Source organism: Ipomoea nil, unplaced genomic scaffold (assembly GCF_001879475.1).
Source record: "Ipomoea nil cultivar Tokyo-kokei standard unplaced genomic scaffold, Asagao_1.1 scaffold0706, whole genome shotgun sequence".
In the NCBI taxonomy this organism is placed as follows: domain Eukaryota; kingdom Viridiplantae; phylum Streptophyta; class Magnoliopsida; order Solanales; family Convolvulaceae; genus Ipomoea; species Ipomoea nil.
In genome coordinates, this window is record NW_017617134.1 from 1,495,124 (window position 1) to 1,522,231 (window position 27,108).

At 35.1% G+C, this 27,108-nt stretch overlaps 6 protein-coding genes across 11 annotated transcripts; 5 read left to right on the top strand and 1 right to left on the bottom strand.

Moving 5' to 3' along the window:
• The first annotated feature begins 349 nt into the window (after positions 1-349).
• On the top strand, positions 350-4,497 carry LOC109176530 (probable serine incorporator). 5 transcript variants are annotated; one of them, XM_019325989.1, is made up of 14 exons: positions 350-434; positions 555-646; positions 1,074-1,303; positions 1,375-1,451; positions 1,660-1,819; positions 1,919-1,943; positions 2,106-2,219; positions 2,370-2,541; positions 2,644-2,717; positions 2,813-2,882; positions 3,197-3,268; positions 3,455-3,588; positions 3,833-3,906; positions 4,109-4,497. In XM_019325989.1, coding segments are annotated over exons 2-14 (1,299 nt in total). In that variant the 5' UTR covers positions 350-434; positions 555-644; the 3' UTR covers positions 4,204-4,497. The 5 variants fall into 5 exon arrangements, with proteins under 5 accessions (XP_019181534.1, XP_019181536.1, XP_019181533.1 ...); XM_019325991.1 differs by having other exon boundaries at positions 555-625; XM_019325988.1 differs by having other exon boundaries at positions 392-427; positions 553-646.
• Positions 4,498-4,579: 82 nt separating this feature from the next.
• On the top strand, positions 4,580-5,643 carry LOC109176532 (dirigent protein 16-like). Its single transcript, XM_019325995.1, has 2 exons — positions 4,580-5,458; positions 5,576-5,643. The coding sequence occupies exon 1, from the start codon at positions 4,690-4,692 to the stop codon at positions 5,446-5,448; it is 759 nt and encodes a 252-aa protein (XP_019181540.1). The 5' UTR covers positions 4,580-4,689; the 3' UTR covers positions 5,449-5,458; positions 5,576-5,643.
• A 7-nt stretch (positions 5,644-5,650) lies between these two features.
• LOC109176531 (hydroxyethylthiazole kinase) lies at positions 5,651-7,426 on the bottom strand. 2 transcript variants are annotated; one of them, XM_019325994.1, is made up of 3 exons: positions 6,911-7,426; positions 5,817-6,211; positions 5,651-5,759 (listed from the first exon to the last, which is right to left on the bottom strand). In XM_019325994.1, exons 1-2 carry the CDS (start codon positions 7,340-7,342, stop codon positions 5,822-5,824), a joined length of 822 nt encoding a protein of 273 aa, XP_019181539.1. In that variant the 5' UTR covers positions 7,343-7,426; the 3' UTR covers positions 5,651-5,759; positions 5,817-5,821. The 2 variants fall into 2 exon arrangements, with proteins under 2 accessions (XP_019181539.1, XP_019181538.1); XM_019325993.1 differs by having other exon boundaries at positions 5,651-6,211; positions 6,911-7,425.
• A 6,079-nt stretch (positions 7,427-13,505) lies between these two features.
• On the top strand, positions 13,506-15,277 carry LOC109176439 (DNA repair protein RAD51 homolog 3-like). Its single transcript, XM_019325866.1, has 4 exons — positions 13,506-13,656; positions 14,551-14,617; positions 14,721-14,832; positions 14,914-15,277. Exons 1-4 carry the CDS (start codon positions 13,570-13,572, stop codon positions 14,996-14,998), a joined length of 351 nt encoding a protein of 116 aa, XP_019181411.1. The 5' UTR covers positions 13,506-13,569; the 3' UTR covers positions 14,999-15,277.
• A 4,064-nt stretch (positions 15,278-19,341) lies between these two features.
• On the top strand, positions 19,342-22,629 carry LOC109176497 (transketolase, chloroplastic). The gene is made up of 7 exons (XM_019325941.1): positions 19,342-19,944; positions 20,308-20,398; positions 20,493-20,598; positions 20,698-20,980; positions 21,055-21,203; positions 21,287-21,440; positions 21,544-22,629. The coding sequence occupies exons 1-7, from the start codon at positions 19,459-19,461 to the stop codon at positions 22,498-22,500; spliced, it is 2,226 nt and encodes a 741-aa protein (XP_019181486.1). The 5' UTR covers positions 19,342-19,458; the 3' UTR covers positions 22,501-22,629.
• Positions 22,630-25,593: 2,964 nt separating this feature from the next.
• LOC109176401 lies at positions 25,594-26,261 on the top strand. Its single transcript, XM_019325834.1, has 3 exons — positions 25,594-25,759; positions 25,874-25,972; positions 26,098-26,261. Exons 1-3 carry the CDS (start codon positions 25,693-25,695, stop codon positions 26,259-26,261), a joined length of 330 nt encoding a protein of 109 aa, XP_019181379.1. The 5' UTR covers positions 25,594-25,692.
• Positions 26,262-27,108: the final 847 nt, after the last annotated feature.

The following is a 27,108-nucleotide window of genomic DNA, read 5'->3' on the forward strand; positions in this document are numbered from 1 at the left end:
AAATATTAAATTTTATTTTTAAATAAGTAATAAGTATGTTTACATATAATTATACAGCTTACCTCGTAAACAAACCTAGAAAATAAAGAAGCGAAAATTTTTTTTATCTAAAATTTCAAGTTGATGCCACTATAAGCCTATGAAGGATATATATCCTTAATTACATCATTAGTGTTATTTGTGAGGTTGTTTACGGCTTATTCTTTGATCATCATACCATGTAAACAAGGCAAGGGTTAATTAGTCATGTTCATTTTATGAGTATGCATGCATTCTTAATTACAATTTTCATCATTTTTTTATTTACTATTTCTGTTTAATTTTTCAAAAGTGACACCCTGTATAAGACTAAATATAGAACAGCTTTCATTCACTTCTTGCTGAAGACTTGAAGAGTGGCAACCAACCAGCAAGAAAATATTATCAAAGCTAAGGTAAAGACTTTACTCTCTTCCCTTTTCACACTTCTTTTCTGCTGCCATTAATGTCATTCTGAACTGAATTTCTCACCTTTCTTTGATAGCATTCTCAGTTTTGTTACTTTAATTTTGCAGAATATTTAATTTTGGACTGGGGAGGCTTCACACTTCAGAATTCATGTCTTTTTTGTGGGTTCTGATCTGAGGTTGTCCCTGTTTCAGACAATGTACGATGAAAGAAACTTGTTTTGGTTAATTACACACGTTTAGAAGTTTAACCAAACCACTTTATCCTTTGAAAATCAAACAATGTATTTCTTAATTCTTAGGTTTTGAGAATGGTGTTCTCTTTCCCTATATTATTATGCATATCGTCGTTCTGGTTTCTTGTACTTTGTGTTATCTGCTAAAATGAAACTGATTCTTGCTTGGTGGTTGGGGGTTGATGAACAAAATTCACAATTCCCAGCTTAATTATGTCATTTTTTTAGACCAGTTCAAGAATCATTCATAAGTCATACTAGATTGAGTTTTTAAATCGAAATTCTTACCTTTTTAGTTCGGGTATGACCACAATGAATGGCATTATCCTAGGAAAACATCCATTGTAGTGTCAGGCTAAATGGTTAACTTTTAATTTACAAAAACCTACAGGATGGTTGAGTCTACGGGCGAAAAGGTTGAAGCTAATAATGTAGCAGAAGTCGAGGTGGTTGGCAATGAGAATCGATTGGGATTATGGCAGCAGAAGAGAGCTGAGTATAAAGCAAAAAGCAAGAAGTCCTTACGAGCCCGCTATTCTTATGGCATTATATTCTTGATTACGAATCTTGTAGCCTGGTTCATTCGTGACTATGGAGAACGCTTTATCCCCGTGATTCATTGTGAGCAAATTAAAACTTCTTTCTGCAATTTAACCTGGGAATCTTGTTATTCATAGTGGTTTTTGCTGCAGATTCTAGAGCTTGTGGAATCGAGGGAGCCAAATGTTTTCACACAATGGGAGTTCTTCGCGTGAGCTTAGGATGCTTTGTATCTTTTGCCCGTTAGAATTAAGAGAAATTTCAATTCCCTCAATTGAAGTATGTGCTCCATCTCAACTAAAAGCTTAAGCTGATAGTTGGATTGCACATTAATGGTTATATGCTCAACACCCTCTTTCATTATTTGAATTTCACCCTTAATGCCATATAATTGCTTGTCTGCATAGTTCTAGCTTGATCCTTGACACACAATTCAGATATTCTTCTTCGCCATGTTTCTTTCGACATGTTACACAAGAAAACTGTGCGAAGCTCGAAATGCATGGCATTCTGGGTGGTGGGTTCTTAAGGTTGTTATATTAATCGTATGTCTCACAGTTCCATTCTTTATCCCCTCGGACTACATCCAATTATACGGTATATATGCCCACAATTACAGTTCCACTTAGCTTTAATCTTGCTCCATAAAATTTACTGTTGAGTTAAAAGTAAATTACTGTCTAATTGTCTATGCAGGTGAACTTGCTCGTGTTGGTGCAGGGTAATCTTGTATTCATCCCGGTTCTATACTACCTAGAAATTTACAAGCTTTCCTAGTCAATTTCCTCGGACAGTGTCACACGTTGTGCCCTTTTGTAGCCTAGAAAGACTAGAATGAACAATTAATGTTTTATCCAAATCTGCGATGTCTTATTTGGTGCAGGGTTTTTCTTGTCCTTCAACTTGTTAGCGTCATCGAGTTCATTACATGGTGGAATAGCTACTGGATGCCCGATGAAACAAAGAAGCAAAGGTTGCACATTACGATCCTTAGTAGGTCTTATTTTCTTATGGATATATGGTCGTTTTCTAAGACCTACATACCATGAACTTCAGCATATTATGTATGTACAAATGTATGACCTGACCTATGTTATGCAGTCCGATGATGTCTCGTTTATATTTCATTGTCGTTCTCTGAAAACAGCTGCTCGGTTGGGTTATTCATGTCGACAGTATTCTACATTTCTTCCGTCTGTGGGATAGCTGTAATGTACATGCTTTATGCCTCCAAATCATCGTGCTCGTTGAACATATTCTTCATCTCTTGGACCGCACTTCTGCTCGTTGTAATGATGGTCGTATCGTTGCACTATAAGGTACGGTTTTTGTTTATGGTCTTTTTCGCCTTTCGATCTATGCTGGAATTTCAGTTCTATGGTTGAATTTTGTGACGAACAATTGTGTTGTGCTTAGGACAGGTGAATAGAGGTCTGTTGTCTTCCGGGATTATGGCTTCTTACCTCGTATTCCTCTGTTGGAGCGCGATAAGAAGGTTAGATTCGTGTTTACAACACGATCATATATATATATACATGTATGTTTCAATTGAAAAATGTAATGTTTTAGCGATGAATGTTGTTTGTGCAGCGAGCCGGGGATGGCAAAATGCAGCCCCCAGAATAAGAACACTGGAGGAGGTGGTTGGACTACTGTCATTGTAAGCATTCATGACTTTCTGTGTTACCAAATAGGCGGGGCTACCCCATCCAAGTTGGTCAGACAGTTGACTTAGTAACCATAAAGTTATAAGCTCGACTCCCAGGAATGGCTTATTGGCCTTCTTGGTTTGAACCGGTTATCTATGCGCAACTTAGGCTAGTTTACCTCCTTGTGGTCTTTTGTCAGCTAGGGTTACAAGGCGGGATTTATCCAGTGCACACTCTCGGGATGTATCAGATAGGATGCTTTTGAGCTTCATTCATTTTAATGTTGTTGGGAGCAATGTTGATAGTTTTTGCCATTGCTTTTCAGGGGTTTCTTATAGCTATAGTTGCAGTAGTCATGGCTACATTCTCCACTGGCATTGATTCCAAGACATTTCAGGTTAGACATCCTTAAACCTTGAGAAAAGGTATCGGCAATCATCTGATCTTTTAGCTCTGATACCAAATTGAAGGATGTATTTAGTTAGTGAGACTATATATTTATATTGTACATATTATATGTTCAACAATCACGACATAAACCATCGAGACAGAAAAATAAAGCCCATTTGATTTGTGGTTTCAGTTTCGTAAAGGGAAAGCAGAGATGGAGGATGATATTCCCTACAAGTATGGCTTCTTCCACTTGGTGTTCTCCTTGGGGGCCATGTATTTTGCAATGCTCTTCATCAGTTGGAATCTTGACAGTTTACCCAGAAAGTAACAACCATATTCACCTCCTCACAGCTGCCATTTTATTATACAAACTTTTTGTTACTGGAAAATGCTCGTTAGACCAAATTTTAGTCTCGTTTGACATGACAGAACAAAATTAGAGCACCGACTTTTCAAAAGACGGATGCACCCTATCCCGTCCTGCGACGTTTAACAAGCATGTTTATATTTATTTCCTAGCAGAAGTTATGGTGATCTAATCAAGATTTTCTTACTCTATAAACAACAGATGGAGCATAGATGTTGGGTGGGCTAGCACTTGGGTCAAGATTGTTAATGAGTGGTTTGCTGCAGCTCTATATTGTAAGTCACCTAGCCTAATAAACTGTTCTAAAATATTATTTTAGTCAGAGTGTAAAGAGAAGATCGGGTCAACTAAGTTCGCATCATCATATCAAATATATAAGATTTGGTACAAATAACATTTTCCAGGCTAAGATATTCATATGCAAAATAAAACAAAAGTTAATTTTTTTTTCTTTTTTTTGGCTTCCATTAATTGCAGTGTGGAAGTTGATGTACCCCACAATCAGACCAATCAAAGTCATGGATCATGAAGAGCAGCCTGGGCTGGAAGTTGAAAACCTAGCTTCAGAATGAGTTTTGATATTCATTGCAGTGATTAGTCATGTTCACCGAAATTACAAACGATATTCATCACAATAAATGTTCTTCTTGGATAAACCATTATTGCAATGAATACCATTTCTAATTTTGGTTAATATGGTTTGAAGTTGCAATAAACTTTTTTTTTTTTTTTTTTGCCATTCTTTCTTGGTTTGTTGTAAAGGTGATGCAGTTATCCAGATGAATGTTTGGACTCTTTTAATTATAGGAAATTCAGAATAAACTTCCCATATTCAATGAAATAAAACTATGTTTGTTTTGGTTGTACCAGAAACACTTTATGGGAACTTCAACTGCACCATATTGGAATCCCCCAACAACTCCATCTCTTTTGCTTATTATTATCTTTCTACTATATAAACTGACAATTTCAAGATCATTCCATCAAGAACAAGAACATCTGATTCAATACAACATAGAAAAACATCAGTGTCTTTTTGCAGATTGTTGGGTTTCAAGATGTTGAAGAAATCTTCATCACCCATTTTCCTGGCAATGGTGTTTGCAGCCATGAATGTGGCAGCCATGGTGGCAGGAGTAGCCAACCCCGAGGCGGCGGCCGGAGAGCCGCCTGTTCTTGAGATGTACATGCACGACATCCTCGGCGGCAACAACCCAACAGCGCGGCCGATCACCGGGTTGCTGGGGAGCATCTACAGCAGCCAAGTTCCGTTTGCGAAGCCGCTTGGTTTCCAGCCTCCCGAGGACGCGGTGGCCATTCCCAATGCGAATGGCGCCATCCCGACACTCAATATAAACGGGATTCCTCTGGGAACCGGGCTGGCAGGGACGGCATTTACAGGGGTGACCAACAATGGCAATAACAACAACATTGCAACCCAGCTTGGACCTGATGGATTGGGGCTTGGTTTTGGGACCATAACTGTGATTGATGATATCTTGACAAACACCCCGGAGTTGAACACACAAACCATTGGCAAAGCTCAAGGGATTTACGTCTCCAGCTCGGCCGATGGCAGCACACAGATGATGGCGTTCACCGCCATGTTTGAAGGAGGCGAATATGGCGACAGCCTTAACTTCTTTGGAGTGTACAAGATAGGAAGCACAATGTCTCGGCTCACGGTGACCGGTGGCACTGGCAAGTTCAAGAATGCCTGTGGGTTTGCGGAGCTCAGATCACTCATTCCGGCCGGTCAGCACATCACAGATGGTGCACAGACACTGCTGAGGATGGCTGTCCATCTTACCTACTGAGATGGTTCATCTGTACAAAGAAACAAACACATAAGAATTCTGGGTCGTTTTGTGTGATAACTATTCATCTTCATCTGTGTGTTTTTATCTGTCTGTCCATTCAAATATTTTGTATTTTTCATCTCTCCTCATCTATGAATATGAAGAAAAATTCCCATATTACCCACACGGGTAGTTCAGTTGGTTCCTGAGTGGCAGATTATAGGCAAGAAAAATCCCCATATTATTGCGAGAATGCATTTATATTTGTAGACAAGTTCTAAACACAAATTTCTCTATATTGTTCTGGTGCGACTAATCAAGCTGAACCTCGGTTGGGCTAATTTGAGGCAACTCTAAATTCTAAACACATTCAAGTAGCATCCCCCAAGACTTAAAAGCTGATAATGCTGATCCGAGAAAGCACGGTATCTTCATCTAGACTGTGAAGTGAATCAATCAAGTTTGTACGCAGTGAAGCTGGACCTTTAGCGGTCTCCATCCCCGCCTCACCAGCAATCCCAAAGATGGAAAGGGCGGAAACCGTGGCTTCCAAAGCATGTGATGGATCAACTGAAACAAAGGCGGCTACGAGAGCTGTCACAGAGCATCCGGTTGCAGTTATTTTTTGCAGCATAGGTACGCCATTTTGTACGCCAATAACCCTTTGGCCATCTGTGACAAAGTCAGTAGCTCCAGAAACGGCAACTATACTTCCAGTTAATCGAGCCAGAGATTTAGCTGCTTCTACAGCATCCGTTGAACCATGAATGCTGTCAACACCCTTAAGAGAAGTCAAACTAAAAGAAATGAGTCGAATAAATGCTTCAATTCATTCACTTGAAGATAGCATGATATTGTTTTCATAGTTGATCACTCAATACACAAGAAATAAAGGTGGGATATAGGGGAATTGGAATGCCCAAAAGCTAATCCCTCAATCTCCCCGTAGAGGTAAAATAACATAGCATAATGCTGGATTTGTTCATTAAGTCCTATTCTTAACAAGAAAATGATCAACCATCATAATAATTAATACTTGGTAACATACATTGACCAATACATTCATGTTTGAGGCAATTCTTCATTATCCAACTATGGAACCCACTCTTTTACAGAAAACGAGTCAACCTTGATTTGAAATCTAATAACTTTGACAACTTGTATATGAGTACTGGCATTGATCAAACTATCTAGTCTAAAAGCCATTATTCTGTGAAGGAGGCATGAAGCTCTAGTAAGGTTCGTCTAAATTTTAGCTAGAGGATGAAAGAATGCAAAGAAACAAAATCAATACAATTAACAACATTGTATCACAAATGCAAAATGCTATGCCCACATTTGTTGTAGTAAAAATAAAATCTTTATGATTTTGCAGAACTTCCAATATTCCAAGATTTCTAGGAGTGGAGTACACTCTTATGGGTGTTTTTTACAGGGTAACAAATTACGAGGGACTAAGTGGAAATATTGTAGGGTTTACCTTAGAATTAGAATCCACGCAACCTTTAGAAAGCGCAAGAATCTCAGAGGCATTTCCTCGAACAACTGTGGGTCTAAATCCCAAAAGCTCCAAACAAGCATTTAACCGGAAACTGGACGCGCCGGCGGCCACGGGGTCGAGCACCCAGGGCTTCCCGGCTTGGTTGGCCACCTGCGCCGCCAATTTCATGGCCGGAAGCCAGTCGGCAGTGAGCGTACCCATGTTTATCAAGAGCGCGTGCACCTTAGGAGTGAACTCCGGGATTTCGTCTGCGGAGTGGATCATTGCAGGGGAAGCTCCGGCGGATAACAGGGTGTTGGCCATGAAATCCATGGAGACGAAATTGGTGATGCACTGAACTAAGGGCGAGCGCGAGCGGACGTCCGATAAGTGGGCCCAGCCTCTTTGCCCCCATGTCACTTTGTTTGCCATCACTACTAGTACTTTGATGATGCCTTGACGAAGCAAAAGAAAGCATATATATGCAGCAGGCGGATCATACGGAGCATCCAAAAACAGGTTCCATTGAAAACTATTTGCAAAAGAAAGAATTTACTTTTAGACCATCTCCACTCGAATTTTTACAGGTCTTTATATCATGGACCACGGTACATAATCAATTATACACCGAGCATCAAACGGCGTCGCTTCTTCAAGTAAAGCAACGGCGCGCTTTTAGTGTTAACGGAGTGACACTATAATGTATCTAAACTGACACTGCCTCACGAATTATTTTTATATTATTAAATTAAACTACAGTTATATCAAAATGATACTGTAGTTGTGATGAAATGAAACTACAGTATATATAAAATGAAACTGAATAACATTTCACATATTTGAGTGTATATTGTACAATGAAGCTGTAATTGCATTGAAATGATCATGTAGTTGTGTTTTAATGAAACTATAGTGTATATAAAATAAAATTAAATAACATTTTCACATATTTGAGTGTATAAATATTGAATGAAACTGTAGTTATATCGAAATAAAACTGTAGTTGTGTTGAACTGGAAAAATGAAACTGAAGAACAAAGTTATTTTTTGCGGAACGGCGCAAAACGGATTCTGTTTCTTTTCATTAAATGAAATGACATCGTTTTGATGCGCGGTGCATAATTAATTATGCACCGCGGTGCACAATATAATTTGCCTATTCTTACACCAAATTTTATTCATCCCCAACCCATGACACCAAATTCTATTTCTACACTAAAATAATTTGTTTTCTCATAAATTAAAACTTTAATTTTTTTATTATAAAATTTAATTGTAATGCCAATAACATTTTTATTCCATAATAATATAACATAAATAATATAACATATAACAATTATTACATTTAATTTTCAAAATTAACATATCGTTTCTAAGAAAATTTCAATTTTGGTCCTATGACTATAGGGGCTTTGTTAATTTTAGCACATGACTTTCAAAAGTGTCAATTTAGTACCTTGACTATGTAATTTTTATCAATTTTGGTCACTTCGGTCAAATTGCCGGCCAAATTTCGTCGGAAAATTTTAACAGTTAAAATAATGAGGGTATTTTAGTCATTTCACATCTCTTCCCTTCTTCTCCGGCGAATTCATCTTTTTCGGCGAATCCGATGATGAGGTGCGATGCGATGCTTTCAACATTATCCAAAAAGAAAAGTATTTATTCAACATTATCCAAAAAGATAAGTATTTATTCAACATCAATTTTAGCATAATGTTGATATAGAGAAGTTTTAGAATAAATAGGCACCAACATCACTTTTAGCATTTCGCTTTCTTCTTCGAGCAAGCCTTTTTTTTGGCCGAAAAAGCTTTCAAACGAAATTTTGGCAGGAGGTGCGCTGGACGAGCACAAAGAGAAGTGCAGTTCCGAGATTTATAGGTCCGTCGGTATCTCAAGCTCCCCTTACACAAACGACCAGATGTTTTCATCTGAAATTTTGGTCATTTGAACTCTAATAAATCGTCGGCGATGGCTTTGACAAATGAGTTTAAGTATGCTTTGGAAGGTGTGCTGCTGCGACGGATTCGCCGAAGAAGAAGGAAGAGATGTGAAATGACTAAAATACCCTCATTATTTCACTGATGGAAATTATGGAATTTTCGACCACCTGAAAATGATCTTAAATCAAGTCGAAAGCCTTGTTCCGACCATTTTTGGTATCCGGAAAAACCTTTGTTGCTATTTCCGACTACTTTTTGCTTTCGACTTAATATAAGATCACTTTCAGGTGATCGAAAATTCCATAATTTCCAGCAGTGTTTTAACTGTTAAAATTTTTCGACGAAATTTGACCGGCAATTTGACCGGAGTGACCAAAATTGATAAAAATTGTATAGTCAAGGTACTAAATTGACACTTTTGAAAGTCAGATATTGAAATTAACAAAGCCCCTATAGTCATATGACCAAATTTGAAAATTTCTCTATCGTTTCTATATATGCTCAATCAATGCATTACGAAGTGCATAATACGCTTCTCTGTCCAAATTTTACACTAAAAGGATATAAGGATTGTTTTCAACCGTTAGATTACATATCAAAAATCTTATCCATTCATTGTTATGCAAATCTTACAAACACACAATCCAATGAAAGATATGAAATCTTATCACAACCTTTATCAGGATTATTTTCAACCGTTAGATTAAATATCAACAATCTTAACCATTTATTGGTATGCAAATCTTGACAAACACACAATCCAATGAAAGATATGAAATCTTATCACAATAAGATATCAGGATTGTTTTCATCTATAAATACTATTGTAAACACAAAAAAGTCAACTTTGTATATATTTCACAAAATTCCGTGTACAGCGTGTGTATAATTCAAGGTGTAGGTACAAAATCTCTGTATAGTCCTCTGATTCTTCACTGACATTATCTATTGAAGTGCCTCCGGGATTCAAATAGCGTAGCTTCCGAGATTCAAGTGGCGTAGATCCGGGATTCAATTGACGTGACTTTCAACAACGAACGTCAAGCTCCGAAGCAATCAACTCTATAAAAAGGCTTCAAGTTGCTTCAAGATCTTTAAAACCTGCAAAAAATGCCTTCAATGCCTTTAATTTTTCAAGATCTTCAAATGCCTTCAAAAGAGCTCTCAAATCTTCAAGCCTTCAAGTTGTCAAGCGTTCTTCAATGCCTTTAAGCTCTCAAATCTTCAAGTTGTTCTCAATGTATTTAAGGTGTGATTTGAAGAATGGAATTGAGGCTCTATTTATAGTGAAGTTTGTAACTAAAATCCCTCAACAAACTCCACTAATATTTATTTAATTAAATTAATTAATTATATACTAAAATGAACCTTGCCAAAATCAAGTCTAGGTTCATTATTCTATCATCTAATTCAAATTCAAATTAAATTATAATTATCTAATTCAAATATAATAAAATCATATTATATTTAAATTATAATTATAATTATAATTCAATTATGAAATGGGCTTGGACCAATTAATTTAATTAATTAATTCAATAGCCCAAATCAAATTTACTTGGACTAATTAAATTAATTTAATTATCATAGCCCAATTAATTAAATTGGATTAATGATCAACCCTGAAATTGGGCTCGATAATAATTTAATCGGTCCACTTGTCGGCTTCAAATTTTCTGTGTCTACAACTACACTTGGATTGCTAAAGTAAAACCACCACTCTTTGGATTCTCAAACCCCCCTCTTTGATTTTGCAACACCTCTCCATTCTCTTTGCAAAATATCGAGCTCACGCACAACCCAAACTGCATCATACTCAATCGAGGAAGATCAACTTCTATGTCGTGTGTATTGTGATATTAGCCAAGATCCTAGAATTGGTAAGAATCATACACAACAACAATTTTGGACTCGTATCGGGATTGAGTATCATCAAATGCTACCAACAAATAATGGTAATATTCGACCATGAAGATCTCTTCAAACTCGCATGCAAAATATAATGGCAGCTCTTTCAAAATTTAGAGGATGCATCCGGCAAATTAAAAACATGAACCTGATCGGAGCATCTGAACAAGATATTGTGAGTACTTTACACATGTTTTATTAGTCATTTGCTTAAATTGTGAGTACTTTGAACATATTTGTTATTTACTTGCTTATATTTATGAGTTATAACAACTAGATCAAGCAAAAGACTATAATATTGTCATTCCATAAATACTTTGAGGAGTGACTACGAGTTTCCCTGTCACTTAAAAAAAATAATATAAAACAAAACATGAGCAACTCCATCTAATTTGGTCCACGATGTTCAAAGTTAGACTCTTCATGAGAGTTACATATTAACCTTCTTGATTTGAGTCGATCAGTTATGACTTATGAACAATCAAGGTTGGTTTACTTCATTACGGTAACTGAACAACCTAGCTAGGTTAGTGTATTTCACTACGGTTCTTTGCTGGTTAGAGTCACAAGGAAGTGAATGAAACATATTTCTTATACTGAAAAGTCAAGGTCTTGAACATTTGATGAATTGAAATAAGCACAATCTAATTATTAGTACTTAGGGGGGTGTATTCAATCATGACTTTTGTAGACTTTTAAAGACTTTTAAAATGATAGATTTTAATAAACTTTGATTGACTTTCATAGAGTCATTCAAACTTTTTAAAACATTGCAAGACTCTTTAAAAGTCTATACAAAAAACATTCATAAACTTTTATCAACTTTTTTTAGTTAAAAAAGTCTACAAAAGTCATTGAAATTCTAAATTGAATACACCATTACAAACTTTCAATGATTTCGATTCTTATCATTTATAATTTTTTTACCAAACATTTTATAATATATCATAAAATTCTTCTTATTATATAGTTTTTTTCACTCACATCAACATTCTCAACATTATTACTTTTATCCATAGCATGGTGAGACTTATATGCTAATTACTTATATATTATTACTGTTTGCAGCCCCAAATTGTTGTTGCAAATAGTAGTTCGCTATTCGTACTAACATGTTGTTAAAAAAGAAAAAAAAAATATTACGAATATAAACATAAAAAGAATAAAAATCAAAATTTATAAGTATTTATTTGTATATTATGAATCATATAGTAAAAATTTGACGTTGATATATGAAAATTTTATTTTTGTTCATGTATTTAGGAAGAATTAGATAAAGTTTAGAAGTTATGGTAGAAAATTCATAGAAAAAGTTTAGAAGTTAGGGGGGAAAGTTGATAGAAAAAAAAAATCAAAATAAATAAGCAATAATGAAGTAAAAATAATATTATTCTAATTTTGAGAGGAAGATGGTAAGGTTTAGGAGAGAGAAAAAATTAGTAGAGTTCAGGTATGAAAAAAATATAGGATAATGAAGAAAAAATAATTTATTGAATTTAGGTGTAAGGTTTATAAAGTTTAAATAGGGATATAAAAATAATAGATGTTAAATAGAGAGAGAAAACATTCGTTGGTAGAAAGAAAATTTTGAAATCTTGGGGTTGATGGTTGGATTTCAACTATTAATATTTGAGAAGGAAAAGTCTACAAAAGTCCTAAAATTAAAAAGTCTATAAAAGTTCATAACTTTTTGAATACCGCATGACTTTTAAAGACTCTTTAAAAGTCTTAATCGAATACCACCCGACTTTTAATGACTCTTTAAAAATCTTGATTGAATACCTCCTGACTTTTAAAGACTCCCTAAAAGTTTGAATTGAATACCTCTAAACTTTTAAAGTTCATAAAAATTTTTAAAAGTCTATGAAAGTCGTGATTGAATACACCCCCTTAGTTTCTTCGAAAAAAATTTAATCCATCAGTTATTTGTATTTAGTTGCTTTAGAATATGGCAATGGTCAATTGCAAGATTAGTCCCTAATGTAGCCAATGTGTGTTGTTTTGGTTCGTTTCCTATTGTTGTCATCTATTGCTTGTTTTTTATTTGACACTTAATGACATGTTACATATTATTATCACTAAACATCTTTTATATGTTGTATCGTGTTACATGTTAAATGAAAAATAAACAATAACTGATGGGAAAAGATGCAAAAGGACAAAAAACATATGTATTCAGTGTTTGGTTATATTGAGGACTAATTTTACAATTGTAAATTATTATAAACTAAAATAGTTAAATGATTTTTTTTAGAGAGATTACATTTTTTTTTTCAATTAAAAATCTTGTCCATTATATGGGTCATAGGCCCAAGAGGAGAAAGAGGGGCAAATTATTGTATAGACAATGGTCCACACAATGTTGTATGAACTATAACAAAAAGTATATTTTTAATATACTAAATGCACATTATTTGTGTACTGAATGTATATTATATATTATAATGTACACTCAGTACAAAAATAATGTATATTTTCTGAATACAATGTACATTATTTTTGTATTGAATGTAATTTTTTGTACTGAATGTATATTATTTTATATTATATAAAATATGATCCACACAACTTATATGGACCATGGTCTATACAATAATGATTGGAGAAGAGGTGGGCTCAGGACAAATTTCTAAAGCATTTCCGAAATTGAACTACTGTGCAAGAAATGTGGATCCAAGCTGTATTGCGGCCCAACGGCCCAGTATATAAATAACCTACAACACCATCTCTCTCGACAATCTTACTCTCAATTCTCTCTCAACTCAACTTTCTTCAGCTCCTTCTTCGTCAAATTTCAATCCCGCAATGTTGCAGACGCAGAACCAATTAATCCCGGACGAAAGTGTGGTTGCTCTGGGCGTTGAAACTAGCGGTGGTGAAACTGCTGCTGTTGTAAGTTCATTATCCATGTGTATGTGTGTGTGTGTGTGTAATTACTTTTATGATTGCTTTGTGGATAATTTTGGTGAAATTAGTTGTAATTTGGTTATTTTGTTACGAATTGTTGAATTCAGGTGAACAGAAATGGTGAAATAATGTGCGTCTTACTAAATAATGTGCGTCTTACTATATATATATATATATATATATATATATATATATATATATATATATATATATATATATATAATGTGCGTCTTGCTAAATATGCAGGAGTTGGTTCTAAGGCTGAAGAAGCACATTCACAGGATGTTTACTTAGTCACTATGAATGTTTAAGCGGAGAGTTTTAGAAAGTGCTTTAACGTAATGAACTAATGACAATGAATCTGGAATAGTTTGAATTAAGTTAGGAGGAGATGTTCCAAGTCCATGATTACAAAGGAGAGAACGTTGTGATAGAGTACAAATATAGATTTTAAAAGATCTCATAACTTAAGGACTGATTGCCTATGCTCTTTAAATGTTTTTGTTTCACAAGGCATCATCCAGATAAAAATGCAATATATGCCTGAATTTCTGTATTCTTCATCACTCTTCATAAAAAAAATACCCAGGCAACTCACATTAAAGTGAATTTGGTGTAATATCTAATTTTCCAGTCTTAATGGATAGCTTAGTACAGAATCATAAGTCTTGGCAGATGAGATCAGCATAGTGGTATACTATAGTTAAAAACAACATATCCTTAAACAAACTTCACCTTGTGGAAGTGCATTTCTAATTTCCTATTCCTTGATAGTATTTTTCATTCGTCCTAAACATGATGTAAATATGCAAAGTTGCATTTTGATCTTTGTACTCATTACTGAATTGAGTTTGTTATATGAATTTCACACTTTTGCAGGTTGTCTTATTTAATCAAGTAACCACCAAATATTCTGAAGGTTCATATCAATTGACTCTCGCCCTTGGTAATGGCTGAAAAAGCCTCCAACATCATATTTCTATTTCCATGCTAATCCAGAATTTTATCTTGTCTCATGCTTGTACTAACCGCATCATTCTTTACTGGAGTGGGAATGAAAGAAATGCGGGCACACATTGATAAGTCGCCCTCTGTTCGATCAGCAGTGACGAGAAGAGGCATCCGGAACTCAACTTCAAGCTGCAAACGAGTCAAGATGATGTAAGTATTTGTGAGAAGAAATTGTGCCCTTATTCTGGTTGCTTTAAATGATTGAATGCCAATATCTATCAGTTCTTATAGTCTACAGCACCTCGTGATTGTTCTTGCACTTGCTCAGATTGGTCATTTTTGTTATAGCCTCAAAGGTAACCAAGCATATCATTGAATGTCATAGTAAACATATGCCAACTTCAGTATATTTCACCTAAAAAAAGAGTATCACACTATGCATGACATCTTGTAATTATTGTCAAATGTCAATAATATTTATTTTCTCAGCTGCATATGACATCTTCTTTGACCATAAATCTCGGAGTTCCTAAGATAGTGTTGAAATAATGACCAAAATGGGTTTTATAGTGTTGAAATATTGACCAAAATGGTTTTTATGGAGTAATGCTATTATCCACCAATGAATATGATGCAACCTTTTGCCATTATATTTATTTGAGCTATTTTCACTTTGCTCTCTCAACTATTGCATTTGGTTCATGAGTCATGACTATCAATTTTTCTCCATTTATTATAGTATAAATAATAAATTCTTGCTCATTTTGTCATTTTGATTCATTTTTCAACCAATTTTAGTTGGAATATCTCACATGTGAGTTATTTGAAAAAGCATTTATATTATTTGAATTTAAGTAGCATGTAGACCACACAACTGAATATAGTAATTTTGGTGTTAGTGTGGTCATAAAATTAATCAAATTTACGTGAAAGAAAATGTAATAATCATGTAAAAAAAATTGATACACCAATCGTTATGCTAGGGACCCAGTGTGGACACGGTAACGGTGCCGTTAGTGGCATCGTTATCTTCCTTTTTTTTTTTTTTTTTTTTTTTTTTTTAAATTTCAGACCGCTTCGTTATAGGAGCATATATTCATAATTTTATTCACTATATGTTCATAATTGTAAGTTAATAATGTCAGAGTTCTATGTTCATAATTTCATAACTGTACATTCATAATTCCATAAGTTTACATTCATAATTCAGTAACTGTACATTCATAATTCCGTAACTGTACATTCATAATTCAATAATTGTAAATTCATAATTTTTGAAGCTCTATGTTCATAATTTTATCACTATATGTTCATAATTGTAAGTTCATAATTTCATAATTGTACATTCATAATTCAATAACTGTACATTCATAATCTCGTAACTGTACATTCATAACTCCATAATTGTACATTCATAATTTTTGAAGCTCTATGTTCATAATTGTAAGTTCATAATGTCAGAGTTTTGTGTTCATAATTCCATAATTCCATAACTGTACATTCATAATTGTACATTCATAACGTCACAAACGAATAACGCCGTTAATGGCGAGACAAAATTAATTTTTTTAAAACTGAAATGACGCGTTTTCCTTGAAAACGACGTCGTTTTGAACTCGTGTCCACAATGCAGGGCATAATTTCCCTTGATACACAAAGCCAAATTTATAAGTGTGCAATAGTAAACTAATGAAAAGCGCAAAAATCTGTATTTGTTTCTTTAATATTTTGGTTGTCCGTGGCGGCTGTAGGTCACCACTCACCAATATCTTAGCTGATCAGAATTTTTATATTATAGTTTGACATAGAAAAATAGTGAGATTCGATAAGAATTAGGTGGTGCCTTGTGGTTACCGCCACACAATTTGGACCACCCTCCCAAGTCCCAACCAAAGGCTACAATAAATACTCTAATAATTAAACTGCAACGATATAATCAATTTTTTACAATGCCATCTATATAATTATAGGAAATTTCTAATTTGTTATATTGCATTTAGTACAAATATGTAGATGTAGCAAATTTTACAAGTACCATTGTTAATAGGACTCACTGTAACTTGATACATCTGCACGGTTGATTATATATATATATATATATATATATATATATATATATATATATATATATATATATATATATATATATATATATATATATATATATATATATATCACATGAATTTTTTATTTTTTTTTAAAAAAACATTACTATATGAATTTAGTTCAGGCTATGTTTGACAAAACTAGTTAAAAATGTAGCTGAAAACTGAAAATTGAAGAACTTTTGGTAAAACTAACTTTTTTGATAAGCTGATAAAGGTAAAAAGACTAAAATGGATATTTTCATAAAATTTAAACGATGTGAGTATTATATTGTTTTTATATTATTAAATATATGAGATATATTTAATTTATAAAAAAATTATTTTTATAATATATATTTAATTATTAAAACAAAAGAAAAAAAGATTTTAATTGAGAAGGGTAAAGGATGTCATTTATTTATGAACTAACGATTGAAGTTAGAAGAGAGTTGCGAAAGAGGATGGATCAAAATATAAGAGAAGAGAAAATGTCAAAAGGATTTTAATTAGAAGTGTAAAATATGTTATTTAAAATAATAAGGATAAATATGAAAAAAAAAATATTATGAAGCTACTAGCTTATTTTTAAAACGCTACATAAGGTAACTTTTTAAAATAAGTTGTTATTTTAAGCTATTAGTTTATTTTGAAAACATTATCAAACAGAGCTTATAGCTTATTAGTAGCTTAAAATAAGCTATAAGCTCAGTCAAATAGAGCCTCAATCATACTAACAATATCCAGTCACAAAATTCATATTGATGATGCTCATAGGAGGGTTAATTTGTGCAAGAATTATCTTTTCTTTGAATGTGCTTGATAGTACAATTCAGTTCGCACAATAATTAGTTTCTTTGTGAATGTGTTTGATAGTCTTAGGTTAATGATAAGACTATTTAAATTATTTGATTATAGATTTCATGAATCAAATTGTGTAATATAATCAAATCTCCACATGTTTTAATTATTATTATATGTTCTGCTACCTACCTATGGTTAGGTGAGATGAATAACCAATTTGACTGAAATCTCCACCTTCAAACTACCAAATTAGCTTTGTATAAGTTAGTTGGTCTTGCCTAGAAAATCCACCTGTTTACTGTTGTTCTAATACCAACAACTCTCTCTTTCAACAACCTAAATCATCATACATCTTTTTGCGTATTAGGATATTTCTTACGCTTTATATTAAAAGCAATTAATTTGAGATATTAAATTCTAAACTTTATCGAAAAGTAAATGGGAAAAGAAATTAATAGTTAACTTTTAGAATAAATTAGTATTTTCACCCGTGCACGGAATGAAATTGTTGTAATATATTAAAAATATTAAATTCTAAACTTTATGGGAAAGTAAATGGGGAAAGAAATTAATAGTTAACTTTTAGAATAAATTGTTTCCAAAAAGTTAAATTCTCAACATTAAGACTTTTCACACCTCGATCTGACAAAGTATCTAGGATGATGTAAATTATGATAACTCCAGCTGAACATAGTGATACCCCTATGCAGGGGCGTAGCCACCCCTACCCCAAGGGGGGTCCTGGCCCCCCACCCCACCTCCATTTTTAATAAATATATAGGTATATATTATTATAATAGGGATAAATTACATTTTTGGCTCCCCCTCCTAATTTTTTTTTTAAAAAAAAAATTCTATTATGTATATATTAAATGAACTCGAAAGTTACACTTTTCGTCCCTAAGTTATGAGATAATTGTAGAATTCGTTCATAATTGTTGGTCGTGTTCACTTTTCGTCTCTAAACTATAATTGACGTTGCAAATTTCGTCCTTTAAATGACATGTTGTGGTCACTCTTCCTTTCTAAGCTGTACTTCGTTCCTAATGTTTTGTTAGTAAAGGGACGAAATTTGCAACATCAATTACGGAGAATATTTTAGGGACAAAAAGTAAGCATGACTAATAATTATGAATTCTTCAATTACCCTATAACTTAGTGGTTAAAAGTGTAATTTTTTCTATTTTTTTACTATTGTATAATTTTTGTGTTATGTAAAAAAAATTCAAAAGTAATGTTTGACAATCTTAGCGATCGTACTCATATAATTATATATTTCATATATTATTGTACATAGTATAATTAAAAATAATTATCAATAATAATTGGCACAATCATATATGGTATATATATAATAATATTGTGTGGTTGGTACTAATATGGACTAAGATAATAAATTTCTTCTATAAATTTGGCCCCCCCAACCCCAGCTTTCTGACTCCGCCACTGCCCCTATGGACTATGGTTATTGCGCACAAGGAGTCTTTGAGATTTCTCTTACACTGTCGCTGGTCCCGGGTCATTGTTCCTAAACTTTATCTGACCAACTGAGTTGTTTATGAAGATACAAGTGGTCCACTCGGGTGGCACAGAAGCTGGCCCAAAGGAAATCGTCACTTGTAAAAATTGAACTAGATTATCTCAGAATTTCCTCCCACAAAGAAAGCTTATTTACTACTTAAGCTACCCTGTTGGGTTCAACTCGAAGTCCTATGTTTGAAAAGAATGGAATTTTGTAATCTAAAAAATAACCAAAAATTGGGATTTTGCAAGCGGAAGGGGGTGATGATTGATTAGAGGCAGAAGGAGCCAAAGTGACCCAAACCAGTCATAGCCCCTTTCTCTCTCCAAAGGCTAACCAACCGCTCACCTTACTCTTCCGTATATCTTCTTCCTCTACTCTCATTTCACCACACACACACTCTCTCTCTCTCTAACCCTCTCAGCCATGGCTTCAATTTCTTCTGTCACTCTCTCTCAAGTCATCCTCTCCCGTTCCATCCCCCGCCATGGCTCCGCTTCCGCCACCCCTCAGCTCCACACCCCCTCCCTTTCTTTCCCCACTTTCAGCGGGCTCAAGGCCGGCCGCCGCGCCGTCCCTTCCTCCGCCGCCGTCCCTGCCCCCCAGCGCTCCTCAACTGTGCGGGCTTCTGCTGCAATCGAGACTTTGGAGAAGACTGACACTGCCCTGGTTGAGAAGTCGGTGAACACGATCAGATTCCTGTCTATTGACGCCGTAGAGAAGGCGAACTCCGGGCACCCTGGTCTTCCCATGGGCTGTGCTCCCATGGGTCACATCTTGTACGATGAGGTGATGAGGTACAACCCCAAGAACCCCTACTGGTTTAACCGTGACCGCTTCGTTCTCTCCGCTGGCCACGGATGTATGCTCCAGTACGCCCTGCTTCACCTTGCTGGCTACGATGCTGTCAGGGTATACTCCATCTTTCCTTTAATCTATACATACATATCTATCTTCCATTTCTTGTTAAAGACCTTACTTTTCCTATTATTTTGAGCATGGATTGTTAAAATTGACTAAAGAAGTGATTTTTAATACTTTTTGGAGATTCTCTCCTTTCTTGGATTTGAGATCTTTTATTTTTCAAATCCACTTTAATTTAGCTTGATTGACACTGTTGAATTAGCTTTAATGTGTAATGTTAGATTTCCACCAATCCAGTAGTCTTGTTTAAGAATCAAAGTGTACTTTGAAGTTCCTACAACAAGGGCTAATTGATTTGATTTGGTTTCAAGAGTTTAAAATTTGCCATTCCCCCCATTGTTCCTTGCCCAGGAAGATGATTTGAAGAATTTCCGTCAGTGGGGAAGCAGGACCCCTGGTCACCCTGAGAACTTTGAGACCCCTGGTGTTGAAGTCACCACTGGTCAGATTCTACTCTGATTCTAATCTTTGAACTAACTTGTAGTACTGTGTTTGGGTTGGTGCGATTGTAATCTTTATTTATTTATTTATTTTAGGTCCTCTTGGCCAAGGTATTGCAAATGCTGTTGGGTTGGCACTTGCTGAAAAACATTTGGCTGCTCGATTCAACAAACCAGACAGCGAGATTGTTGACCACTACACGTAGGCGAACTATTTCTTCTTTTAAAATTTGTGAGTGAATGGGAGTTGAATTGCACTCCTTTGTCATGTTTGATTAATGGCCGGCATTGATCTATATAGGTATGTCATACTCGGTGATGGTTGCCAAATGGAGGGAATTTCAAACGAGGCCTGTTCCATTGCTGGGCATTGGGGACTTGGAAAGCTAATTGCTTTCTATGATGACAACCACATCTCCATTGATGGTGATACTGAGATTGCTTTTACTGAGGATGTTGGAGCTCGTTTTGAGGCTCTAGGATGGCATGTTATCTGGGTGAAGAATGGTAACACTGGTTATGATGAGATCCGTGCTGCCATCAAGGAAGCAAAGGCTGTTAAGGACAAGCCCACAATGATCAAGGTTCGACTCTTTTGCTCAGAAAGAATTGATATTACTGAAAAAGTTTGTTCTTTGCTAAACTCCAATGCTTGCAGGTGACAACAACCATCGGGTTTGGCTCACCAAACAAGGCAAACAGTTACAGTGTTCATGGAAGTGCATTGGGAGCTAAGGAAGTCGAGGCAACCCGGAAGAACCTTGGATGGCCCTATGAGCCTTTCCATGTGCCCGATGATGTAAAGAGGTACTACTCCATCATATACAATTCGAACACTAATACGAGCAGAATTACAGTTAAGATAATATGCTGATGATTATTTCTTGCAGCCATTGGAGCCGCCATGTCCCAGAGGGTGCAGCGATTGAAGCTGAGTGGAATTCCAAATTCAGTGAATATGAGAAGAAGTACCCAGAAGAAGCTGCAGAATTGAAGTCCATCATCACTGGTGAACTACCTGCTGGCTGGGAGAAGGCACTTCCTGTGAGTCCTCTCTTATCTATTTCTCTTTCTTGTTTCTTTAGTCCAATTTTATTATTTTCCACTATAGTTTCAATTGCATAAATGTCCAATTTTATCTTTCCAGACATACACTCCTGAGAGCCCGGCTGATGCGACCAGAAACTTGTCTCAACAAAACCTTAATGCCCTTGCTAAGGTTCTCCCTGGTTTCCTTGGTGGCAGTGCTGATCTTGCTTCGTCCAACATGACCCTTTTGAAAAGTTTCGGTGACTTCCAAAAGAACACCCCAGAAGAACGCAATTTAAGATTTGGTGTTCGTGAACACGGTATGGGAGCAATCTGTAATGGCATTGCTCTCCACAGCCCTGGTTTCATTCCCTACTGTGCTACTTTCTTTGTGTTCACCGACTACATGAGAGCAGCCATGAGGATTTCCGCCTTGTCTGAAGCCGGAGTCATTTATGTTATGACCCACGATTCGATTGGTCTCGGAGAAGATGGACCTACCCATCAGCCAATTGAACACTTGGCAAGTTTCCGAGCAATGCCCAACATTTTGATGTTCCGTCCAGCTGATGGCAATGAGACAGCCGGTGCTTACAAGGTGGCTGTCCTCAATAGGAAAAGACCGTCTGTCCTTGCTCTCTCTCGCCAAAAGTTACCCCAGCTTCCCGGAACCTCTATAGAAGGAGCAGCTAAGGGTGGCTACATTATATCAGACAACTCTTCGGGCAAACCAGATGTCATTTTGATCGGTACTGGCTCAGAGTTGGAGATTGCTGCCAAGGCTGCTGAAGAACTCAGAAAGGAAGGGAAAGCTGTAAGAGTTGTCTCCTTTGTATGTTGGGAGCTTTTCGACGACCAACCAGCTGACTACAAGGAAAACGTTCTTCCCTCTGACGTAACAGCTAGGGTAAGTATTGAAGCTGGAACGACTTTTGGATGGGGGAAGATTGTCGGGGCTAAAGGTAAGGCCATTGGAATTGACAAATTCGGTGCCAGTGCCCCTGCTGGTAAAATATACAAGGAGTATGGCATAACAGTTGAGGCCGTCGTAGCAGCAGCTAAAGAAGTTTGCTAGCTAGGTGATATTTATTTCTAGTTTTCGTTACTGGTTGCTGGCAAAACCATGGAACCCGGCTCAGTTCACTGCAACACGAGATTCATATCATAATAAAAGATTTATGTTTTTTTCCAGCTGAGCAGCTTAGTCCATGAAAACGAAAATCCTATATTATGTCGGAAATCTTAATCTTTTCAATGAATTTGGACACAATTAAAACATATCAAGTTTTGTAATGTTATATATATACATGGTTGATTGATACTGAGTTCCTCACTCCCTCCATTCTGTATTTGCACTTGAAATCTTGAATGGTTGATAACAAGTCTATCTGTTTGAGATGATCAGGACAGGTCTTCGATTGATATGGATTTGGTTTTGGTTTTAAGCCATTCAAGTGGTGTGGTTTATCTATAGCTCTTGTGTTCAAGAAATGTAAGGTGTTCCTGAGACAACAAGAAACATGGATTTTAAGGATTTTGGATGGATTGTGTTTGGTTCCTGTTTGTGGTAGTTGAATTTCTGGCTCTCAACCCACCTATCTACATATATTGTCTCCTACTTCCCTGTTTTCCTTTTCTCTTTTCTTTGTGGGAGACTTCTTTGATAGCTATGGTTCCCAGGCATATTCTCCTTTTCTCTCAAGCAGATACTCATTAATATATCCCAACCATCTGCCATTAATGCAAAGTTTCATATTATTGAAGCATTAAGGAGTTGTTAAGTAGGGACCAGAGATGTAGGGAGATGTAGATTATGTCATATCACATAGCATTAATTCTCCTTTTTCATTTTTCTAAGTGGGATCCATAAAAGACTCAACTTGCAGGAGAAAAAACCCATCAAAAAAGTTATCCCCATATTAGTTAAAAATCCATTTGGTGCTTTTTATTCTGCAAAAAAATCATGAAAAAAAACTTTATTGGGATTGCCCTTAAAGCAATCTCAATTGTGATTTTTGCAGACTAAAAACCAAAGGACATGCTTTTTATCAAATGGGAAGGATGAATTTTGGAGAGTTTTTTCTCTTGCAAAGACTTGATTTTTGCAGGAGAAGAAAAAAAAAAAAAGAACGGGGCGAACGGGCGCTTCATTGTGGCCGCCATTTTTTTATATTAATTTTTTTGGACGTTGCTACGCACAGCAACATCCAATTTTTTTTTTTTAGAATTATTTTTATTTAATTTTCTTGTTAAATTTTAAATTTATATACTATAATTTTAATTTGAATTTTATATTTACTAGTAGTTTAACTTTAATTTTATAATTATCATTTCAATTAAATGTAAATATATGTATTTTAATTAATTAATTTTCATTATAATTATAAATTTGAATTTAAAATAAATAAATAAATAATTAAAATATAATATAGTAAAATGGTGGGTCCATAAAAAAAATAAAAAAAATTTGTGATTAATTGATATAGTGAATGATGAGGTGATGTTAGATTCACAAAAACCTGAAGAAAAAAACCTCCAACTAATGAAGATGCTCTTAAATCTCTTAACTAGTTTGGATTAATTTGATCCTTCAAAATGTCGATCTCGGACTAGTGTGCCTATGCTTGGCTTATTGGGTCTCTTAACCAACACATCCATAAAAATGCTGATCCTCCAACCAATATAAGAGCACCATCCATGGTTATTTTGGAGTTCTTAGTACACTATTCAATGACATGGAGGAAAAAGAGTGTATGAGAGAGAAAAATGGAAAGCATTTGCAAATGAAGAGATATTTTAGAAAGTGGGACCACTGAACAAAAAATTCTCCTCTCGCCTAAGTTGCGTGAGTCTCACTACTGCAGCCGGATGCGTGCATGACAATTGTTTTTATATATATATATATATATTTTTAAAAATTAGTTTTTGTTTTTTTTTTTTGTTTTCTTCTCCCTCCCAGATTTTATTTCCTAATCACACTCACAAAAATCCCTCAAAAACCACAAAGGGGATCAACTATTGTGGATGCTCTAATAATTTTGGAATGAGATTCCGAATTTGTTGATGAGACGATGACAGAAATCACTTTTGAGTTTGTCATTGTTTAATGTAGAAGAAGATTTCCATGCGGGTTTTTGCATGATGTAATTGTGGGCTGCCTTTCTACCCCGTACACATAGTAGACATATGATCTATGTCTAGCTCTATCAAAATTCTGTGGGCAAATTATGGCCTGGACCCGTGTCCACAATGAATTATGGACATGGGCCCAAAACGACGTTGTTTTTTTAAAAAAAAAAAACGCGTCATTTAGTTTAAAAAAAAAAAAAAAATTCTGCGTGTTTTTCCTTTTAACGGTGTTTTTTTTTTTTTTTTTGGATTATGAATGTACAGTTATGCCGTTATGAATGTACAGTTATGCAATTATGAAATTATGAACACAGAGCTCTAGCATTATGAACTTACAATTATGAACATATAGTGATAAAATTATGACCATGGAGCTTTAAAATTGTGAATATAGAGCTTCGAAGATTATGAATGTACAGTTATGGAGTTATGAATGTACAGTTATAGAGTTATGAATCTACAGTTATGAGATTATGAATCTACAGTTATGAAATTATGAATGTACAGTTATTGATCGAATTATGAACAAAGAGCTCTGACATTATAAACTTACAATTATGAACATATAGTGATAAAATTATGAACATAGAGCTCTAAAATTGTGAACATAGAGCTCTAAAATTGTGAACATAGAGCTTCAAAAATTATGAATGTACAATTATGGAGTTATGAATGTACAGTTTATGGAGTTATGAATGTACAGTTATTAACATATAGTAATAAAATTGTGAACATATACTCCTATAACGAAACGGTATGAAATTATTATTTTTTTTTTTTTAAAAAAAAAAAAAAGAGGAGATAACAGTAGGCACTGTTACCTGTGGACACGGGTCCAACGCATAACAATTGAATTCTGTGTATTCGATTACTCCAAGTCATGATTATTTGATTTCGATCTTGTGTTTTGGCAGCTTGTTTTCATATTCTAAGTATTCATAGTCACTACTTTCCATTAAGCGCTTTTAATCTACCAGGTGCCTTCTGTGAAACTTGCATTAAACCTTTCAGTTTTTTTCCGGAGGCTAATGAGGTGACATTTGCAAGACAATCAGCTTTTGAAGGAGCTTCGTTCAAGTTGGATTATCTGACAAAACCGTCACTATTTGAGGATTTTGGTTTCACAACAAAAGTTAAGATGACTGACCGTGTAAAGCCACAAGATGAACTGTTTTTGGTTGCCTATCCATATTTTAACGTTAATGGTAACCCCAAACTCTAGAGCATTGTATGTTTATGAATATTTCATGGAACTAACCTTTACGTACAGTACAGAATTACAGATCTTTTGCTGATATATACTTGTCTTTGAAACCCAGAAATGCTTGTGGTTGAAGAGCTTTACAAAGAAGCTGTTGTGAACACTTCCCGGAAACTGATTGTGTTCAATGGAGAGCTCGATCCAATAAGATCTGGATGTATCCTTTTGTACTCAATCATTGATTCCTTTCTTTTATTTTTCATGAAAAGTTTCGTAATTTTTTTCATTACCATGTGTGATTATGTTACAATCATTCTGTTCTTGTCCATAATAACGACTAAGATTATCCCAAATTCTTCTACCCAAAGCTGGCCACGCTTTCCACTAGTCTGCTGCCTCAGATGGAGACCGTATATTACATTCACAACTTTAAAGGACGAAATGGAGGTGTTGCTTCCTTAACCACTCCCAATTTTCCAGAAAAACATAATTGCAGAAAAGTCTAAAATAACACAAAGCAAAAAAAAAAAACTAATCAAGCAATTAAATGTAAAAACAAAATTAAAACACAATGAAAACTAAACGTGGTATGCAATAAAATAAGAGAAAATATGATATGCAAATTTGGGGTGCCTCCCAAGTAGTGCTATTTTTAACGTCGTATGTCCGACGATACTCCAAGTGTTCAAGTCGCCCATGGCTCCTCGAGGCTCAAATTTGCACTAGCCTCTATCAATCACCTTCAAAGTACCTCTTTAACCGTAAATTGCTTTCCATCATTTGATGTAAGAATCACCGCTCCCGATGAATAAGCTTCCACAACCTTGAATGGTCCAGACCATCGTAACTTTAATTTGCCCGGGAAGAGTTTGAGGCCTGAATTGAAAAGAAGGACATCATCTCCCGGTGCAAACTTCCTTCTAAGAATTCTCCGATCATGCCATTTTTTTGTTCTATAAATAACATTTTGAGCCCCATGAGACCATGACATTGGTTTAACGGATGACAAGTAGCTTCACTTAAGACTTGCTTCCAACAGCAGGGTAGGTGGGGGCTGAATTCCTATCATGGACATTGGGAGTATGAATTTGGATTGGACTCCTTATGTGCATAAGTGTACTCTTTAGTTTTAAATCTCGACATTAGATTGTCTCAATTTACCTTCTCATGAATTTGGAGTTAAATAACTTATTTACCTCCTCATTAACCTAATTCAGAACATGTTCATAAAATCCAGAATATAGTCTAACAAAATCATTATCCAAAAAAAAAAAAAAAACATTTTGATCCTTACAATTATGAACAAGGCAAGAATAGTGCAAGACTTTTGGTTGGTCGCATGTGGTGGTCACA

Excerpts from the sequence above, each read along its gene's own strand:
- LOC109176401 (XM_019325834.1), top strand. The coding sequence starts at position 25,693 with ATGACTGACCGTGTAAAGCCACAAGATGAACTGTTTTTGGTTGCCTAT. Across the intron at positions 25,760-25,873 it reads TCCATATTTTAACGTTAATG|AAATGCTTGTGGTTGAAGAG; the intron begins GTAACCCCAAAC and ends TTTGAAACCCAG. Across the intron at positions 25,973-26,097 it reads CGATCCAATAAGATCTGGAT|ATTATCCCAAATTCTTCTAC; the intron begins GTATCCTTTTGT and ends ATAACGACTAAG.
- LOC109176530 (XM_019325989.1), top strand. Across the intron at positions 1,944-2,105 it reads CTTGCTCGTGTTGGTGCAGG|GGTTTTTCTTGTCCTTCAAC; the intron begins GTAATCTTGTAT and ends TATTTGGTGCAG. Across the intron at positions 3,589-3,832 it reads CTTGACAGTTTACCCAGAAA|ATGGAGCATAGATGTTGGGT; the intron begins GTAACAACCATA and ends TATAAACAACAG.
- LOC109176497 (XM_019325941.1), top strand. The coding sequence starts at position 19,459 with ATGGCTTCAATTTCTTCTGTCACTCTCTCTCAAGTCATCCTCTCCCGT. Across the intron at positions 19,945-20,307 it reads CTGGCTACGATGCTGTCAGG|GAAGATGATTTGAAGAATTT; the intron begins GTATACTCCATC and ends TTCCTTGCCCAG. Across the intron at positions 20,599-20,697 it reads GAGATTGTTGACCACTACAC|GTATGTCATACTCGGTGATG; the intron begins GTAGGCGAACTA and ends TGATCTATATAG.
- LOC109176439 (XM_019325866.1), top strand. The coding sequence starts at position 13,570 with ATGTTGCAGACGCAGAACCAATTAATCCCGGACGAAAGTGTGGTTGCT. Across the intron at positions 13,657-14,550 it reads GTGGTGAAACTGCTGCTGTT|GTTGTCTTATTTAATCAAGT; the intron begins GTAAGTTCATTA and ends ACACTTTTGCAG. Across the intron at positions 14,833-14,913 it reads TGCAAACGAGTCAAGATGAT|TCTACAGCACCTCGTGATTG; the intron begins GTAAGTATTTGT and ends CAGTTCTTATAG.
- LOC109176532 (XM_019325995.1), top strand. The coding sequence starts at position 4,690 with ATGTTGAAGAAATCTTCATCACCCATTTTCCTGGCAATGGTGTTTGCA.
- LOC109176531 (XM_019325994.1), bottom strand. The coding sequence starts at position 7,342 with ATGGCAAACAAAGTGACATGGGGGCAAAGAGGCTGGGCCCACTTATCG. Across the intron at positions 6,212-6,910 it reads GCGTGGATTCTAATTCTAAG|GGTGTTGACAGCATTCATGG; the intron begins GTAAACCCTACA and ends ACTTCTCTTAAG.